Below are 19,985 nucleotides of genomic sequence, written 5' to 3' on the forward strand. Positions count from 1 at the left end.
TCAACGTTTCACTTTCAAGGACTTCCAGCTCCAAGAACATGGCACACAATTATTTGTGCCAGCTCTTAAAACATCTTTGACCAAAATTATTCATTTTTTTCCCTCAGATACACCTTACTCACACATCAGGAGCCAAGTCCATCTTGATGGCCAGAGATGGCACTCTGAGATGAACTCTCCTAAATTTGAGATGAACTCTCTCAGGTTTTTTTCCCATAAGAAAAAATTATTTCATGTGAGGGTGGTGAGACACTGGAACAGGTGGCCCAAGGAAATTGTGTCTCCTTTGTCCCTGGAAGTTTTCAAGGCCAGATTGGATGGGGCTTAGAGTCATAGAATCATGGAATCATAGAATTGGCTGGGTTGGAAGGGATCTCAGAGATCATCGAGTCCAACCCTTGAACCACCGTTGCGGTTGCTAGACTATGGCACTGAGTGCCACATCCAGTCTCTTTTTAAATATCTCCAGACACAGAGAATCCACTACTTCCCTGGGCAGCCCATTCCAATGCCGGATCACTCTCTCCATAAAGAAATTCTTTCTAATATCTAACCTAAACCTCCCCTGGCACAACTTAAGACCCTGCCCTCTTGTCTTGTTGAAAGTCGTTTGGCAAAAGAGACCAACCCCCCCCTGGCTACAACCTTCTTTCAGGTAGTTGTAGAGAGTGATGAGGTCTCCCCTGAGCCTCCTCTTCTTTAGGCTGAACACCCCCAGCTCTCTCAGCCTCTCCTCATAGGGTCTGTGCTCAAGTCCCTTCACCAGCCTGGTTGCCCTCCTTTGGACCTGCTCCAGGACCTCGATATCCTTCCTGAACTGGGGGGCCCAGAACTGGACACAGTACTCGAGGTGTGGCCTCACCAGGGCTGAGTATAGGGGCAGAATCACTTCCTTGGACCTGCTGGCGACGCTGTTCCGGATCCAGGCCAGGATGCCATTCAACATTTTGCTTGGAGCAACCAGGTCTAATGGGAGGTGTCCCTGCCTATGGAATTAGTTGATCTTTAGGGGCTCTTCCAATCCAAACCATTCTATGATTCTGGATTCACAGATTCAGTCCTGATTCTGAACAACTCCTCTTTCAAAGGGAGAGAAACCATTTCAGAAAAGGGGAATAGCCTGATTTGACAGTAAGAAGTCTGTGCTCATTTAATGCCCTTTTAAGTCCTGAGCATAAGAGGCAGAAAATCTGTATGAATTTGAAAATAATGAGGCAGCTCTGTGGTTGGCTTCTTTGTTTGTTTTTTGCTGTTTTGGCACCTGGATAAGCAAATACTTTTGCACTATACAAACAATGGTAGCTGAACATCCTACATGGTGGGAACACTATTCACCTGTCCTCAAATAAACCACCTCACCTGTCTTCCAGCTTCACTTTAGTCAGACTGAGAGTCACCTACTTACTATGAAATTAAGAGGAATGGCAACTTTACTATTTAGGTACCCACAAACACAACCATTTTTCTAACATCCAAGGTTACAAACACACCAAATATTCACTTGATGCTGCCCAGTCATTTCCCATGTTAGAGGACAATCAAGGAGAAACATGAATCAACCTTGGAAGGAACAGGGTCAAGTGACAAAGGAGGAAGATTAAGCCATGATTTGCAGCCGTGGAAGCAGAAAACACTGCCCCAAAGGTCTCACCTGAAGAGCTGACCTTCTGCTTCTTCCTGAACACAGAGATATATGCAGCACTGCCAGCTCTTGTGATTCATGGCATCGTGCTTTTTGCTGGTGCAGCTCTCATGAGGGACAGGCAGAGATGCTCGTAGAGCATTCAAGGCTGCTTGCCTCCATTTGGCAAAGAAATTGGGGGCAATGAGAAGGACACAGTGTTAGAACAGGATGAAAGAATGAGAGGATTGAGGGCAAGTAGCTGCTGGTCCTCCTCAGCTTGGCACTCTGTGACTATTCTGTCCAGCTAAATGTGAGAGATCAGGAGAGACTTTCTGCTACAGAATGAGGAGAGGGGATGTACCAGGATGATGGAAGGAGACATCTTGAGGAATTCTAGGGCTGATGGCAGGGGCAGGGAAGCATGGTTAAAATAAAAAATAATCTGTATTTAGCTATCTGGACAATTAATGATAATTCTGAGATCAGAAATAATTATTGCAATTAGCACATTATGCATCTATTTATGTAACTGCTCAGGAAAGAAGAAAATTGTCTAGCCATGTCTATGAAGTGCTCTGAAGAGTCAAGGAATTGATTTTTTAATTAAAAAGAGAGAGAATAATTTTGGAATGCAAGCACAATAGCTGCTCTGTGTGATAGAAAGGCTTTCCTGGGTTAAGATCTCCAGCAGCTACCAGAGTGGCTTATGCAAATAATTTTGTACATGTAAACATCTGTCTTCATTACATCGATCTGCACAGGCTGACTTCTTACTCTTACATCCTCTCTGATTTCCTAAATTTAGTTCCAAATCTTCTGACTATTATTACTATGACTATTTTTAATTCTCAAGTTTGCAAAACAGACCATATGCAAATCAGGGCAGATCTGAAGCACTGAGGAAAGCAACAGATTGGAGAGAGGAGAGAAACTGCAAACCAGTCTGAGAGTTTACATTGCATTGAGAAGGTCAGTCAAGTCCATCAGGCAAATTACTGGGCATAAATCAAATATAAAGAAATAGAAAACAATCCCCCCCCCTTTGTTCACAGCTGAATCTCACCAGGAACTGCATTCACAGACACAAAATAAGCACCACATCTGAAGTACTTGATTTTTGCATGCAAGCTGCAGTAAGGGAAGTAGCTTTAATAAGTTGTGCTACATTTGGAAAAGCCATTTTAATTCTCTAATTAGCATGCACACAATGAAAACTAACTGTGCGTGTTTCTGTATACATGCATCTAGAGGAGAGAGTTTAATGAATTGGATCTATTGCAAGTGTGACTGGAGTTTGATATTCTCAGTGCCTTCTGATGCAAGTTTCAACACCACAACATACTTTGCTGCCTAGAAAATATATTTTTGATCCCTTTTTCTCTCTTTTTTATTCTTTTCTTTCTCTTGGATTCATGGTCTTTGGCAAAATAGGGAGGAAAGGAAGGAGGGGAAAAAATTAAAAAACTACTCAAGTATCTTACGCTGCTTTTGAATTAAAAATAAATTTAAAAAGCACAAAAACAACACACAACAAAAAATACCAACACATATACAGCCACAGCAACCCCTCCTGCTCTGACGACCATCATTTTCTGTTATCTCCCTATCATTCTTTGCCACCTGAAACCAGCACAAGGCAAACTTTATAGGATCAATACATGCCCTACCATCATTAATCACCAACAGAAAGGAACAAAATGAAGCAAGCTTGACAAAAAAGTGTCCAGCTATAAAAAAATAGACAGAAGAAAGAGTGAGGATAGATGAGGAGAAAACCTGAAAAGGCTGGGAGAAGGAGAGACCTGCAACAATTCAAAGCAGACTCACAGGCCATCCTGTAGCTCTTGAGTATCATTTGAGGTGCCCAGAGAACGAAGGCTTCTTTCCAGAGAGGTCACTGTCAACAGCAGAGAAAGAAAAGATAAGGAATCAGCACACTTTTACAGAGAAAAAAAAGTATTAGATTTTCATTCTTTTGTTTGTCTTTTGATTTACTTTCTTTTAAAACAGCACAATGAAGAAGTGCTTGGGTAGGTAACTCATGAGACAAAAGGGACATCTGGAAATGCCCATTAAAATGGATAAATTGGGTCCTTTAGATGTAGAAATGGTGAATTCACGTCATGGTCCATGAGATGATGGGGCATGACTGCTTGTAACAGCAAGAAAACCTCCACCCCATGAATCTTGCATGGATCTCTGACTCTCCCAGCCCAAAACTTTCTAGCTCTTCATGTATCAGCAGCTGCATGAAATTCCAAGGGCTGGAGGCAGTCGTGCTTTCTCCTAGGAGATGCAAGCAGCATTTTTGGGAGCAGCAAACCACTTCCTATCCTCCTGAGGAAGTCCATACCTTGACAAGTCACACAACTTCACATGGAGTATCTCCAGCTGGAAATGTATCCACAACAAAGAGGCAGGAAATTGCATAATAAATATTTATTGCTCTAAACAGCAATTATGAGGCTGAATGCTGTTTTTCTCTCTAATATCCTCTATATCATCGCTCAAGACTTTAAAACTCAAAATCTTTATTCTAGAGTTTGGCTCAGGTAAAATGGGGTTCTTTGCTGTGATCAACTCCTGGGTTTGAGCTAGAGACCTTCTTGGGTTTTTTTCATCAGGAGAAGAGAATAATCTTCCAGCTGGAAACAGTTTTTTGGCAATAGTGACTTCAGATTTAAGAAAGATGAGGGTATGAATATATAAAAAAGGGGCAGAAATCTAGGAGTACTGTTGCCTTTTTCCACCCTTAAATAATCACTGTCTCAAATTCACTCTGACATTACCAGCAGGTCACTACTTTTGGACTTAAGGTATCAAATATGCAAAGTACTTCAAGATCTTCCACAATGAAGGATGTTAAATAAATTGCATTCTTAGAATTTACATGTGGGATTTTTTTTCAGGGTGCTTCCAGCCGTAAAACCTCATAACCCATTAGCAGTCACACTTCAGTATTTAAGGAAGGAAAAAAGTAGAGATTAGAAACACAGCTCAATTATTTCTGCAGAAAATTAAGAAATCCCCTGTTTTAATGACTGCAAACATGGAGTTGGCATATAAATTTGAAGAGGTCACTTAATTAAATTTCCTCTGACAGACCAAATCCCCTTGTCTCTTTTGGACTTTCCTGACTTGAAACTAGAAGCCACCAAATGGCATCAAAAAGTAACTGGACAAGGACAATATTCAAAACATGTTGGAATGCTACCATATTTTTTTCACCCTGCTTGATGAATCTCAACAACAAATTTTAGTGTGATTCAGTAACATAAAACCTCAAGGTTTATCTACAACTGAGCTAGTAATTATTATTCTTTGGTAGATAGAGGATTTTATGAAGACTAAATTGTGAGTTGTCATGAATAACCATTCTCTAGAAGACCAGCATTGGTCTCCTAGACAGAGAAGATCTATCTAGATCTTCTAGATACAGAAGATCTACAGATCTCACAGATATTTTAATATTTCACAGAGATCTCACAGATATTTTAATTCCCTCTTTTCCCTCCTCAACAATCCTAACAAATCAATCTCCCATGCAACCTCTATGCCATCCATTTCAAAGACAAAATTTGGCATAATCTAAAAGCACTTCTGGGAACATCAGCCCTGCAAGTCAAAGTAGCAAAACGCTACTCCCACAGACAATGAATTTCAAGGAATACTTTAACATCATTCATGCAACTCCAACTACAGCACTCAGGTACTGTTACAATCTGAACCACAAAATCATGACAATTGAAAGTAAAAGGTACTCTGCCAGTGTCTTCCTGTAAATGAACTCAAACTTGATGGAAAATGGAGCTTTTACGCAGGCACTTTTCTGGGAAAAGAGTAAAGACCTTTGCCACTGCCTGCTTTGGAGAGGAATGGAATATGAAGCAGTTCTTGTGTTGTACATCACTGCTCCAAACTTCACATACATGCCATTTCTCCCTGAGACAAATCCACAAGCTTTGGCATTTGATCCATAATTTGGAAAACACACATCCACACAAAAGAATCTGAGACAGGAATGCAAGAGAAAAGTGCTTGTCAGTCAAGTGAGAAAGTGACTCAGCTTCAGTCTCTATTCTAAACCTAAATCTATTTTAAAATTTTATCTAGTATTTTAATTTGAGTGTAATATTAACAGACTTACTTTAAGGGTCAGATATCCCAAAAGGACAAGATACACTGGAAGAGTCAAAGGTTGGCACTTGATATGGTTCTTACCTGGGAAATAGCAGAACTGAGACTTTAACTTGAGTCTCCTGGATCTCAGTGGGACTGAGCTATTTTGGAACAGATCTAACTTGACTTGGCCAAGAATCATTTTGTCAAAATCTCCATAGTTCCTGTGCTAGATGTGGAAAATCCCTCTCAATTTAGCAGTTCTGGCTATGTGAGGAGTAACTCAACCAAAGGAGCCACACATCAAGCTGTTCTGGTGAGATGCAGTGAAGTCAGTGTTACAACAGGCATCTTACTTTAAAAGCCTTGTACACTTATTTTTTTAAAGTTATATGCAAGTCCTTCAAGATGAGACACATTTGGAAGAGAAAATTGCTGTTGGTTTGACACCAGTTGTCCACACCATTACAATCTTTAAAATCAGTGGGGAATAAAAAATCATCCTGAGATGAAAATGGAGACTTTATCCCACCTGAAGGATTCTGAAAAATCAGCCTCCAAGATGAAGGTGATGGGAATGCACACAGCACCAACCTGTCATGGGGATCCATTGAAGAGAAAGTAACAGGAAGGAGAGAGGGAAGAGAGTCATTAGAGCCCTCTAGAACCCCATTAGGTTCTCCAGTGGGCCAGAACTGGTCTGATTGCTCCAGTATATTCTCCACTGATCAGCACTATAGAAAGGAAGCACCAAACCAACTCCTTTAACAATTCTTTTAGTTATTATTTTACGTATTTACATGGCATGTTCTGAGAGGAGGCTAAAAGCTGTGCTTTGAAAGAAAGGCAAGACCTTCATAAAAAGAAGTAGGAAAAAAAAGCCAGGAATACATGAATTGAGACAGTACTTCAGCTTTTTTTTTGTGGTGAGTTTTTTTGGTTGGTTGGTTGGATTTTTTTTTGGTTGCTTCATTTTTGTATTTTCCCTGAAAGGAATGATAAATTAAACAACAGCCCCATAAAAATCACATAAGTGAAAGCACAATCAGACAAATTTCCCTGTGCTCAAGAGGGACACTACCCAAAGAATTAGTAAGAAAGAAAGGAGATGCAGAGAACAGGAAAAAGCTCTTGCTACCCAATGATACTTTTATAAGAGTTGGGATAAAAGAAAAGCTCCTGACCTGGGCAATTAGTGACCCAGTAACACATAAACAGAACCAACTGTCCTGCCTAAGATTTTTTTATTCAACACATGATGAGAGCACCTATTTTCAGAGCCAAAAAAAAAAAAAAAAAAAAAAAAAAAATCACCAAAAACAGAGCAGGAGGCATATATGTGAAATCAGCCACGGTCATCTCAGAGCTACAAAGATACCCCTTGGTCAGGAATCAAGGCCTGAATGGTCCAAGAATTAAAATCTTTCCAAAGCCTTACACTTCAACAAGAAAAGTAACAGCATCAAACAAGGACAAAGTATGCAATGTTTATTACTTGGATAGTGTTACTCAATAAAAATCAATGATGCTTTAAAATCCCAGTACAAAGTCGACTTCCTGTTTCATTAAAAATCATCGTTCCCCAAAGATAAATAAAAATATTATTATATTATCAGGCTATCCAAACCCTGATATTTTGGGAATTCAAACAGAGCTGTAGCTTGGCGAGCTCATGACACCTTCATAGAATCACTGAATCATGGAATGGTTTGGGTTGGAAGGCAGCTTAAAGACCATTTAGCTTGGGCAGGGACAGATCTCACTAAACCAAGTTGCTCCAATTCCCACCCAATCTCCCCTTGAACACTTCAGCATCTCAAAGGGAAAGAAGGGCATTTCAGGTGTACAGTTTGGTCTCCAAACCAAAGTATATCTGGATTTATGCAGCCTTGAAGAATGGTCAGCAAGCTCTGCCCAACACAACAGGAGCACAACCCATCATCTGGTGAGCAGCTGCAACGCATCTGCTCATTCCTTACCCTGTGGCTTGCACGGGGGTATACAAACAACACCACTGACTTCTACTACAAGCTCTGAGATGGAGCTTGCTGGGCTTCCTGAAGAGACCATATGGTCCAGTTGTACAGGGCAGAAGGGATCATGGGCATCCTTTCCCATTTGATAACCCTGCAAAGCTCTTTACTAAGATGGATTGGCTCTGCCAAATCTTAGCACTGCACTCAGCATCCTTCTGAAAAGCTGTACTCACTTTTGGGGAAAAGGCTATGAAGCATCCACACACAACCTGAATGAAACTGACTTTAGCAGAGCCAAAGAATAATATGGGTGGTGAAGAGAGTAATGCTAGTGAAGTATTTTATGGGCAGTTCTTCAGCTTAAAAGCACTTCAAAAGATATTATAGATACATAGATTTTTCAAGGCCAGAAAGAGCCATTCTGATGATCCAATCTGATTTCCTACCATAAAACTTCGTCCCATCACTCCTAGTCCATGATAACTGACTGTAGCTGGGCTGAAGTCTATCTTATAAAAGACATTTGAATCTTGATTTAGAGCTTCAAAGCAATGCCAGACCCATCACATCCCCTCAATAAGTAGTTCTAACAGCTAGTTAGCCTCGTACAGGAAGACTGAATTTGTTTAGCTTTGACTCCAATCTCCTGATCTCATTGGGTGTGTGAATGTCAGATTAATGAGCCCCATGCTATCTATTTGATGTCTTTCTCCCGTTGAGGTAGTTACAGGCACCATGATCCAGTCCCCCTAGATGTCTCAAACAGAAGTTCAGATGGCAAGCGTTTTGAAGCCTAATTTGCAGGCTTCAAACAGTTGTCATAGCTCTTCTCTGTACCCTCTCCAATTCTGCAAAATAGTTTTAAATGCAGGTACTGTCATTACCTGCTTCTCAGAGCACTCAATACAGGGAACTCTTCAGAGAAAGTACATCACCAGGCACTCTGTAGCATCTCATGAGGAGACACAAAGACCACCAGAAATTGCTCCAAATCTGACTTGATTAATGCAAGTCCAATAAAGAATAAAACCAGAAATGGGACCATGGCATTTTAAAAAAGATGCACCACTCATCTCAAGGGGTTCTTAGGAAAAACTTCACAGCAGGAGTTGTGATTACAGCATAAATATCAATTCAGCCCTAACTTGTCTAGTTTGGGTATTAAAAATGCACACAAACCTGAAAACAGATCACAGAACTTCACACTGAGCCCTTGGTCTGGTAGCAGAAGTGCTACTACATCATTATTACCATTGTCAAGGTAAATCTATTAGTTCTGGAGCAACCAAGATTGATGCTACTACAGGTATTTCCAAGTGTCCAAACATCAGTGATCACAGCTGGGAGGTTCAAGCTGCCACTGTGACCACAAGCTGACAGCATTGGAGTTCTCTCAAGGAAAAGCTAAAAAAAAAACAAAAAAAGGACCTGAGGATCCTGGAGGCATCTTTAGAAACATGAAGATACCATCAGGACATGGTGCTGGGCAACCAGCCCTAAGTGGCCCTGCTTGAGTAAGAGGATTGGACAAGATGACCCTCAGAGATCCCTTCCAACTTCTACCATTCTCTGATTCCATGGATTTCTCCATCTTCTGCAGCACATCCCAAGCAACATCAATCTCACCACTGTTCTCCAGCATCCCAGTAGATGAATACAACTGTCAACCTAAAGGTGACTTTCAATGCCTGAATTTCTCAGATTCTGCTCTGTGAGGAAAGTTGTTGAACTTGTAGTATACAAGTAGTTTGCCAAAAAAAAAAAAGGCCAAACAACTCTGAATAAGATGCATTTAAGCAAGTGTTTGTATAAAGCATCTGTCAGTTACTCCTCTGAAGAATAACAAAAGAATAAACAAACATGAGGTGCACGTTTCCTGTTTTGCTTTTGACCCATTCGGTATCATCTTGGATGTGCAGTAATTGAGATTCTGACAAGCAAGAATCACAGATTCATGGGGGTTGGAGAGGATCTGTGGAGGTCTCTAATGAAAGTGTCTGCTCAGAGAAAGCCCACATAAGAGCAAGATGTCCAAGGTCTTGTACAGCACTGCGTATCTTGAAGGATGGAGATACCACAGCCTCCATGGGCTCACACTGCACTTGTTGCGCACCCCGACGGTCAGAAGCTTTTTCCTCATATTGAGTTGGAACATCCTAAGTTTCAGATTCCTTTCACCTCGACTCTGCACATCAGAGAGGTTATGACTCCACCTTCTTCACAGTCTCCCATTAGGAAATTGAAGACAAGAACAGGGTTTCTGTTAATTCACGTTCCCCTTTTGGTTGATCAGTACCCCCAGATTTATTGCTTAAAATACCTTTGTAGCCAGCCAGGAGCCATTTGTCCTGTTGCACAGGGATATTCCACCCCAAAGCATGAAGAGGAACATTAATCATTATTTTTCTTACAAAAAGCTGAATAACTACAACAACTTCATGATACCTACCTAGAACCTATGTTGTTTTCAGGCCTTCACCTTCTGGGATAGCAGAGAGAAGCAGTGAAGCTCAGAGTCCCTGGGGAGGGGTTCCAGGAGTCCTGAACTCAAGGTGATGATCGTCCAAAATAAACTCAAACCTACCAGTCCCCTGGGAACTTAGAACAAACAGGACCTGAATGTCCCTAGAAGATGGAAATTCTCATAATTCTTCCAAATAAAAGATCTCTATGTTTGAGAGGCTTTACTCCCCATCCTTCCTGGCCTTCTTTACTTCCCATCCCAATTGGACATCAGAATTTTTTTTTTCCCTGTAAGAACAGCCAGACATTGGAATAATCTCCCCAGGGAAGTGGTGGATTTCCCAACACTGGACACTAACAAGACTCAGCTGGACAAGTTGCTAGGCCACTGCATGTAAATGATGTTCCTACCTAGAAAAGTGGGATCAGATGAACCCTGAGGTTCCTTTCCAACCTGGCATTCTATGATACGATTCTTCTAGCAAGGATTTCCTATAGGAAATATAGGATTTTCTTCCTATAAGGACTGGGATCTTATCCCTGGGACATGTGGGGAAATAATTACAGAAACTGGAAGGCATTAAGCCCCTTTCTTTACACGTAGGCCAGGCCCCTCTGTCACCCAATCCCCACAAACTCAGAACAGATCAGAGAAGTTGCCCAAGTGATTCAGAAGCAACTTGAAGGTCCACCATAAATTCAGTACCTGATAAATTTCAAACCTTGGCTGACTCTAGTGTATATATTGGAACCAGGATACCATGATATTAGCTCTGATTCAGCAACATTAATTTATATCTAATCTGCAAAACACATCCCTCCAGTCCAACCCAACAAAACTGAAGAGCCAGAGCACATCTCCAAAGGAGAGAAGCACTCTGCATCCCCACAATCCAGATAGACACAAGCAGGACCAGCATCCTCCACAGAGTGAAGAATGATGTAAGTTTTGGTGTTGGTGTTTTTATAAGGTAGAGAGGTGTTTTCCAAGCAAATATGACAGGTTCTGAACACAATAGTGCTGCAACACATTAGAAAATGAGTCTGGCTTGTTCCACCTTTCTGTGCTCTAACTCTCCATTGCAACAGATGACACAACTAAAAATAGAAAAGGATGTGGTCTCAGCAAGGAGTGGAATATATCTGTGCCTGTTTAATGGAACATATGGTGGAATATTTTTACACCTTATGAAGAACTGTGTCTTGGACATGTGCTGGTGCTCGTGAGACACAGCAGCAGAAAAGCTGCATTAATATTTGCTCCCTGACAACAGGAGCTGCCATCCCCCATGTAGATGGACACAAATCATCAGCAGGACAGCACACTATTGATTAGGAAAACTTATATTGTACCCACCATTGGAGTTAATTCGGAAGACATTGGCTGAAGTCTCCTGAAAAAGCTCCTGGAGTTCACTGGGATCAATCTGGGTGGCTGTGAAGACAAAAAGGGAGAAGATATATTAATACTGGAGACTACAGAGCACCCTGAAAGGAACTCACTCCCCCAGGCTGATCCTTTGAAGGGTTGTGCAGGTTCTTCCTTGCTGCCAAAATTTAGGCTAAGTAGGTGGCCTGATGTAGCCTTACACAGTGTCTGATCACCCAACTTGACCTGGGCAGGTAAAGCCCCACTCCAGCACCATCAGGACAATAAAGATGCAGCCACAACATGGTGGATAAAGCCCACGTGGCTCAAGACAGCACTAGTAGGAATTGGGTTATAAATTATTTCTGCTCATTTATCTGGTGGGAATGTCAGATCAATGAATAAATGAGAAACCACTAACACAGCAGGATGGTTAACCATCACTTGGCAAAGCAGGAGGTCACAGAAGCAGTTCCTGCCTTCAGAAATAGGGAAGAAGCAGTGAGCAGAGCATAAGTGCTCTGTGAGCTCAAAACTTTTGGTACAGGCTGGGGATGGGAGCACAGACAGGTTTTCCACATCCATTTTCCAGCCCCCAAGAGAAGCCATTCTTTCTCCTGTGTCCCCCTCATAGCCCAACTGCAAGGGTCTGTAAGTAAGCACCAGGAAATGCTATTGCCACCACCCAGACCACTTCTTTCCACATCATTCCCAAGTCTGCCCTACAAGGAGAATGCTGAAGTAAAGGTTTGCATGTCTGGGGGGTTGTTGGTGGGGTGTTTTTGTGTTTGGTGGTGGATTATTTTTTTTTTTTTAACAGCTTTCAGCTCTCTGAAACCATCCTGAGCACCTCCAGAGCTTCATCATCCTCAGAGAAAAAACACAAAGCTGGGCTGTACTCTATTACAGAGAAAGGATACGGCATTGAAATAATCTTTAAAGAGGAGTTTGGGTTTTGACTGGTAATTGTCATCTGAGAAACACTCACATCTAAGTCTTTGTCACCAGCTTTCCAGCAGATTTTCCCACAGTTTAGCCCTATTCTGCCACCCACATGAGTGACCTTTGCAGGTTTCCCAGAAGCTGTTACACTTGAAATTTTGGTCAAGTCCATAAGCATCACAGGGCTTGTCCATCCAACACAATCCAGCTCATTCCAGCAGCCCCTGCTATTCACAAGCTGCTTCTCTGAGCTGAAGCATTACTGAAACTTGAACAGGAGCTACAATTCATATTTCTAAGTCAGCAGACTGCAATGATGACATACCCTGCATTCCTGAACCATATTTCCCTGAGCTCTTTAAACACCACATGCCCAACTTCCATTCGGAAAAGCAGAAAGTCAGTGATGGAGCAAGGCAAAAATCCTGAATACTGAACAGAACGAGAAGCCTGCTTGATGCATTTCTTAGGCTGGTCCTGAGGATGCATCTCCCAGTGCTTAAGGACAAGCTTGACACCCAAGAAATGCAATCAGGGGATTTTCTGCTGCTTCTCTCACATCTCTCCTGCAGCAGCACTCACGTGAGACGATTCAGCCCTGCACCAGCTGTAAATAAATTCCTGGATCAGTTTGTCAGGTTGAGACAAATCTGGGGCATTAAGTGGTGTTTAATCTAAATGCACAAGGGCTCATTGCTAGAGATTTTCCCACTCTTCTCTCCCTGCATTTCCTCCTAAATCAGCTTTCCCAGACACTCCTTTCCTTTGCTTTATATATGAGGCTATATAAAACAAGAAATTAGCTTGGGCTTACCCATGCCCCAGAATTTTCACTTGCTGCTAACAAGATCTACCTTACATTAAGTCACTGACAAAACAGCAGCATAGGGTAGGACCTTTAGATCTTTACAGACTGCTGATCCCAGTTTTGGGGGAGGTTTTTTATTCGTGCCAAAACATTCTCAGGATATGGCTTCAGCTTGGCTAAATTTCAAATTGTACAGGCTGAGAAGAATGCTCCACATATTTTATGAAAAACTGATTTTGCCTCAGCAGTTTTTTTAGCTTGACCCAGCTGAGTCCATATCCACTTAAACACTTGGCTGAAGGAAGCCTCAGCTGAACCATGACGGAGTCAAGCCAGGGTTAAAAATTTCTTCAAGTCCTCAGTTATCAGTTCTGTGCCCAGTTAGGGGATAGGGAAAGACTTTTTACAAGGGAGTTTAGTGATAGGATGAGGGGGGATGGTTTCAAGCTGAGGGAGGGGAAATTGAGATGAGATATAAGGGAAAAATTCTTTGCTGGGAGGGTGATGAGATACTGAAACAGGATGCCAAGAGAAGCTGTGGATGTCCCAGCCCTGGAAGTGTGGAAGGCCAGGTTGGATGCAGCTTGGAGAAACCTGGTCTAGTGGGAGGTGTCCCCTGACAGGGAGGTTGGAACTGGATGATCTTTAAGGTCCCTTCCAACCCAAACAATTTTATGAGTCTGTGATGAGCATCCAGTAAGGAAAGCATTGCATTAGACCTCCCAAATAACATGGACTGCAGGATTCTATGTGTTCCCTTTTGGGGACAGCTGCAGATTCACAGTATCCAACCTATGGGGAGTCATTTAAAATGTGAAAATGAACCCCAAATGCAAAGGTGAACTATCCCAAATGTTGGAAAAAGCAGAAGGACCCTCAATTTCATCACACAGACTGTGCATGAGTACATTTCTGAGTCCTTGCAACACCATGATAAAAAAACATCAATCAACATCACATATTCATGTTGGTCCATTAAGTTAAAAAGTACCCAGGAATTCAGGTGCTAATTTGGGAGAGTGGGATTTACCCAAACTTCCCTGAGCTATCCTGGGGAGACCAGTTTGCTCCCCCTGTATCTAATGTCCCTAAAAGTAAAAGAAGCAAAACACACCAGGACAATTTGTGAGGGTCCTACTCTGTAGACATGGAAATACTTAATCTTTTAAGGCTTAGCATATTTACTTTAAGCAAATGCAAGAAGCCTGTGAGATGTCTTCATCCTCCTTGAAGGCCTGAAATCTCAATCTATAAATATCTAACATACAGCTTCAAACAAGTGCATATTAAATAGAAAAAACCAGATAAATAAAAAAGGCAGATGCAACCTCTGGCCAGAAATTTCAAACAATTACTTTGAAAACCAATGCTCAGAGAATGGCTTTTCTGAGAAAACTGCACTGAATCTGTCTTGCAATTTCCCTGCCCTTAGACTTCTTATTTCATATTACAGTATGCTGCCAGTTCTGGTTTATTTTTTTGTTTTTCTTTTAGAAAAGAAAAAATAAAATAGTAACAAGGAGATTGTTTTAATTTCTTCAATTTCAAGCTTTCACACATCAAGCAGAGATGTTGTAACTATTCATGGAGAATTCATCAGTTCAAGCAGACAAGCAAAACAATTTAAAAACAGCATCAGAAAGCAAAGCAAAAATGCATCTGTACTGTCAAGCTAAGTGAAGACATCCCAAGACTGCAAAAGAAATTGAATGTGAAGTACATTTGTGTATAATAAAAAATTAAACATCTTTGACTACAGAAAGCGAGTGCTAAAATATTACAATTCCCCAAGAAGGAGCACGAGGTTGTCAATACTCAGTATTCTGCATCCCCCAAAATTCTAACAGAGTTCAGGGTCACAGATGGGAAAAAGGGGACTTTTACTTCCATGATGGGTCCCAAAAGCTGTGAAGGGTTGGTTTGTGGTGGGTGTATTACAGCTCCTTTCAATATGTTACAAATTGTTTCTTCTTTGCTTTGTTAAGGGGATATTTTCAAACATATTTTTACAGCTTCCATTAATTCTTTTCCCATTTGTTTTCTAGTAGAATCCTCTTGGCAGGAGACCTGACAACCACTCTTTCCTCTGCTATCAGCTCAACCTTCTCTTCAGACTATTGATGTTCTATTATATTTAATGCACTTGCTAAAGCAGCAGCAATCAGTGTGGATATTTTCCTACTGCTTCTTAATTCCTCTTTCTTTTGCTTGAAAAGCTACAGGTGGGTGCAAATGGAAAGGGTGGGCTTTTAACCACACTTTCTACCAAAGCAAAGAGTGTTTAGGTGCACTTTGTCCAACTGCAGTAGGAGACCTCAGTGGCTAATGGGATCTTACTGAGATGTGCAGCTTGAGATAGAGCCACTGCCTCAAAAACCATCTTGCTGTACTCCTGAAAATGCTTTTTTTGATTATTATTTTTATTTTATTTTTGTTATTGTTCATGTGCTTATTTTATTTATTGCACCAGAAAGCCCTTTCCTTCACAAGAGAAATAGTTGCAACCTGTCCTGGTTGGAGCCTGGCTGGTAACAAAGAACCATGTAGCTGCTCACTCCAAATATTTTGGGTTGGTGAGGAGGAAATCCACCAAGAACCTGGTGGATCCAAACAACAATAAAGGGGTTTTCACTCACCAGTTACAGCCATGGGCAAAACAGACTCAATGTGGAGGGGAGAAAAAAAAATCCCTCTAACTTATCATTAATCAAATCAAAACAGGACAAAAAGAAAACACAAACCAGATCTTTTCCCCCACCCCTCCCTTCTTGACAAGTACAAATTACTTTGTTCTTGGCATCTTTACCTCCTCCTCACCAGCAGCACAGAGGGAACAGGGAGTGGGGCTTACAGTCGGATGTCACAGGTCATTTTCTGCTGCTCCTTCCTCTTTAGGGAGAAGAATTCCTCACTTTCCCTACTCCAACACGGGGTCCCTCCCATAGAAGAAAGTCCTTCATGAATCCCTCCAACGTGAGTCCCTCCCACTAGGCACAATCCCTAAGGAAAAAACTGTCCCAGCATAGGCAGCCCATAGAGCCATGGACTACTTTGGGAATTGTCCCCTCTACAACTGCAGAGATCCATATCTCCTCCAGGATCTCCCACAGGATGCAGGTCCACAACTGCTCCAACAGGATCCTTCATGGGCAGGAAGCCCACAACATCTCCTTGATCTTCCAGGGTCTGCAACACCCTTATCCTCCATGGGTTGCAGGGGACAGTCTGCCATCTCAGCAAGGGATGTAGAGAAAAATCTCTCTTCAGGGCAAACTTCTTCCTCACCAACCATGGTCTCTCTTCAGGGCACACCTCTCCCTCTCCTTCCTCACCAACCATGGTCTCTCTTCAAGGAAAACTTCTCCAAACTTTTCCCCCTCCTTCCTCACCAGCCCTGGTCTATCTTTTGCTCTGACATTGCTCTCCTCAGGTGTTGCTCTCTTTCTCCTCCTCCTCCCCCTCTCCTCTGCTCAGGCTCTTAATCACCAGGTGTTTCCCATTTCTTCTTAATCTCAGAGGCACCCATCTGTTGTTTACTGATGGCCTGAGGTGGGGCTGGACATTTTGGAACAGGAGAGCTTTCAAAAGCTACTTACAGAAGCTACCCCTGAGGAGCCCCTTCCTTGCTACCAGAAACTCCACCAAACACAAACCCATCACAGCACCAGATATTCCTTGTCTAATGATTCTGACAGTGCATTAAGGAAGAATAGAGAAAGAAAGAAGGAAAAGTCACCAAAGCCAAAGAGTCACTTTCCAGCAGCTTCTGCTCCCTGCTGTTGACCCCTTCAATCTTTTCATCCCAGTAAAAGTGCTGCAAAATAAACCTTGAAAGGAGCCTGTCCACTAGTAAATAAAAGAGAGTGAGGCAACAAGCCATGTTTTATTGGTAGCTGGCTGCTCAGCTCAGTATTGCCAAGATAAACTCAGGAGTTATTCTTGGTGTTGTTTAGCCCAGAAATTGTTTCCTCCAGGAAAAAAAAAAAAAAAAAACAAAAAAATCAGTGAGACTGCACAAGGTTTAAATCCAGACATGCAACATCATCTCACACATTTCTGGTACAAAACCTGATGGTGGCAACCTGATCTCTCTGTTGTCCCCTAGCACTTTGAAAAAACACCAAAAAAAAAATTTTTTTTAAAAAAGCAGAGAATCATTCTGGATGGAAGAGATCCTTAAGATGGATAGTTGCTCCAACCATAAATTTAACACTGCCAAGTCCACCGCTAATCCATCTCCCTAAGCACCAAACCTACACATCTTTTAAATACCTCCAGGGATACCACCACTGCCCTGGGCAGCCTGTTCTAGTGCCTGGTAACTCTTTCAGGGAAAATTTTTTTCCTAAATCCAATCTATGTAGTGGGAGGAGCCATTCTTGCTCCTGAAGCTCGACGACCTGCTGGTCTCTTCCAGGACTCCAGCCACCACACAGCGCTTCCAGGGTAGAAGTATAGCAGGAAGAGCCTTTCTTGCTCCTTTCTTGCCTCTCCATGCCTCGCACCAGAGTGAGCTGAGTTTCCCTTTGTGGGTGTGTGTCCCACCTTTATTGGCCCCCTGGCCTTGCTCATGCCCAATAGGGGCCTGTCCTAATCAGGCACAGGTGGACTCACACCCACTCTTTGGCAATTCAAGGCACCTGGTTGACAATGTCTCTCTACAAATCTAGATCTCCCCTGGCACAACTTGAGGCCGTTTCCTCCTGTCCTATCACTCACTGCTTTGGAGAAGAGACCAACACCCATCTTGTTACAACCCTTTTTCACAGAATCATGATTGTTCATAAATTTACAATACCTTTCAGTTCTTAAATAATTCCTTTATTTTATCCTGAGGCAAAATCTTCAACTCAAAGACTTCTCACTCATCTGCAATAGCTGCACTATTTGACTTGAAACTAAAGAATAAACACATGGCAGCACACAGGGTAAGCATCCAACAGTGCTGTAATTTCATACATTAACCACTCATCTCAGGATAATTGGATAATAGTTTGTGTCATTATTAAGTGACGAATTTTATTTCATGATGTCACTGGGGCATCTCTGTACTCTCCTCTGACATCCAGCTTGGAGTCATGTTTGGGGACCAGTTCTTTATTCTTCTGCCCATTGAGACAGGCTCTTTTACACAGCACTTCAAAGGTAAAAGTCTCCTGTAAGAGTTTTGAATCATGCACCTGAAATGCCTTAAATGTGGTGGCAGATCATTCAGTACTTTGTTTTTCTTTCTGCAATAACATTGGTCTAGCTAAACCCTTGGATTAAGACTAAAGAGTTGGGATCACTTAGGCAAAGAGCTGTTGAGACTCTTAAAGCATCCATAAAGGCCCTACACAAAATTTTTGTAACCATTATTCCTATAGAGACTCCTAATGAGTTGATTTCCATGTTTCAGAGCAATTCTGATCTTTAATTCACCTTTGTCTACTGGAGACAGGCAGTGGAAGGATGTGATGTCAATGCTTGGAGCAAAATGAGGACAGTCAGACATTGAAATGGTCTTGCAGAGGAAGTGGTAGTTGGCCCCATTTTGGAATATTTTAAGTTTCAGCTTGATGGGGTGCTGAGATATCTCATATAAAAATAATATTAGAAGGTTTGGACCAGATGATTCTTGACCACCAGTCATTAGCTCCACCTACCCCTAGCAGTGATTGTAGCATATGAAGGAGAAATCTGAGTGAGCTGGCAAGCAGAAATGTCTTTTGGCTCCTCTTCAAGACAAGTCAAATGCAAAGCCTGAGCAGGCTTATAGGGTCTTGTCTCTAGTGATCTGGATATAATTAACATCCAAGGGTAATGGCTTGATAGGTCCAGGACAGCCTGTATGGTAAAGTATCTCCAGAAACATCCTTTCACTTAATGTTAATGAGAACTGCCCATGTTCCCCATGTTAATCTTCCTTGCCTATTCATTATTTCACACTAATTTGAAGATCCTAATGGCTTTTCTGCAGCCAGGTGAAGTCAATTGCCTGCCCAAACTTGGTAAGGAAACCTGAAGTAACTGGAAAGTTGCAGAAAAAAAAAGCAGCAATAATCACAGGAACTTCAAGTCAGAGGGAAAAGAGGAAAAACAGGACACGCATTCAATCTTTTTACTTACAGTACTTAACAGGCTGTAGTAGAGCAGCTCAACATCTCAGAACTGCAATGTACTTATCCCCAATGCACCACTGAGAGCAAAGTCTGTGCTGTGTAAGAGACACTCATATATTTCTTCCATCTGCATCTTTGCTCCTTGGAAAGTTTTAACTGAAGTTATAACATCATCCTTGGCTGAAAAAGCTTCCAGCAGGCAGTGGACTTGTACCTAAACTCCTCCAAGGAACAAAGTGCAGGAAGGGACCCTAAATCCTCAGTTTACCTCTACCAGTTAGGATTAGGTACAACAAGCTTCACCTGCACTCAAGCCCTGCAGCTTAACCCCTTCACAACCCAGCTAAAATTGACACATCTCACCCATGAAACATCTTATTCCTTCTCCAGGACCCCTTGCAAGGCTTTATTTCCCCTCTTGCAGACTTCTCACAGCTTTGACCTATGTTATGCAAGAGAGTAATCCTTTTTATTTTTTTTTTTTAAGACTATGATCCACAACAAGAGCCATGTGCCTCTGGCACTGGGAAATCAAAGTCAAGGGAGAAAAGATTAATTTCTAGCTGCTGACCCAGGAGTAAGA

General features: G+C 41.9%; 1 protein-coding gene across 1 annotated transcript in view; it reads right to left on the bottom strand.

Moving 5' to 3' along the window:
• TSNARE1 (t-SNARE domain containing 1) overlaps window positions 1-19,985 on the bottom strand; it is a 522,750-nt gene that overhangs the window by 323,044 nt on the left and 179,721 nt on the right. Inside the window, exons 4-5 of the mRNA XM_030446428.1 lie at window positions 11,540-11,617; window positions 3,452-3,521 (exon numbers count right to left, since the gene is read on the bottom strand). Coding sequence (XP_030302288.1) covers window positions 3,452-3,521; window positions 11,540-11,617 — 148 coding nt within the window. The remainder of the gene's footprint in view (window positions 1-3,451; window positions 3,522-11,539; window positions 11,618-19,985) is intronic.

This window comes from Calypte anna, chromosome 2 (assembly GCF_003957555.1).
Source record: "Calypte anna isolate BGI_N300 chromosome 2, bCalAnn1_v1.p, whole genome shotgun sequence".
Classification (NCBI taxonomy): domain Eukaryota; kingdom Metazoa; phylum Chordata; class Aves; order Apodiformes; family Trochilidae; genus Calypte; species Calypte anna.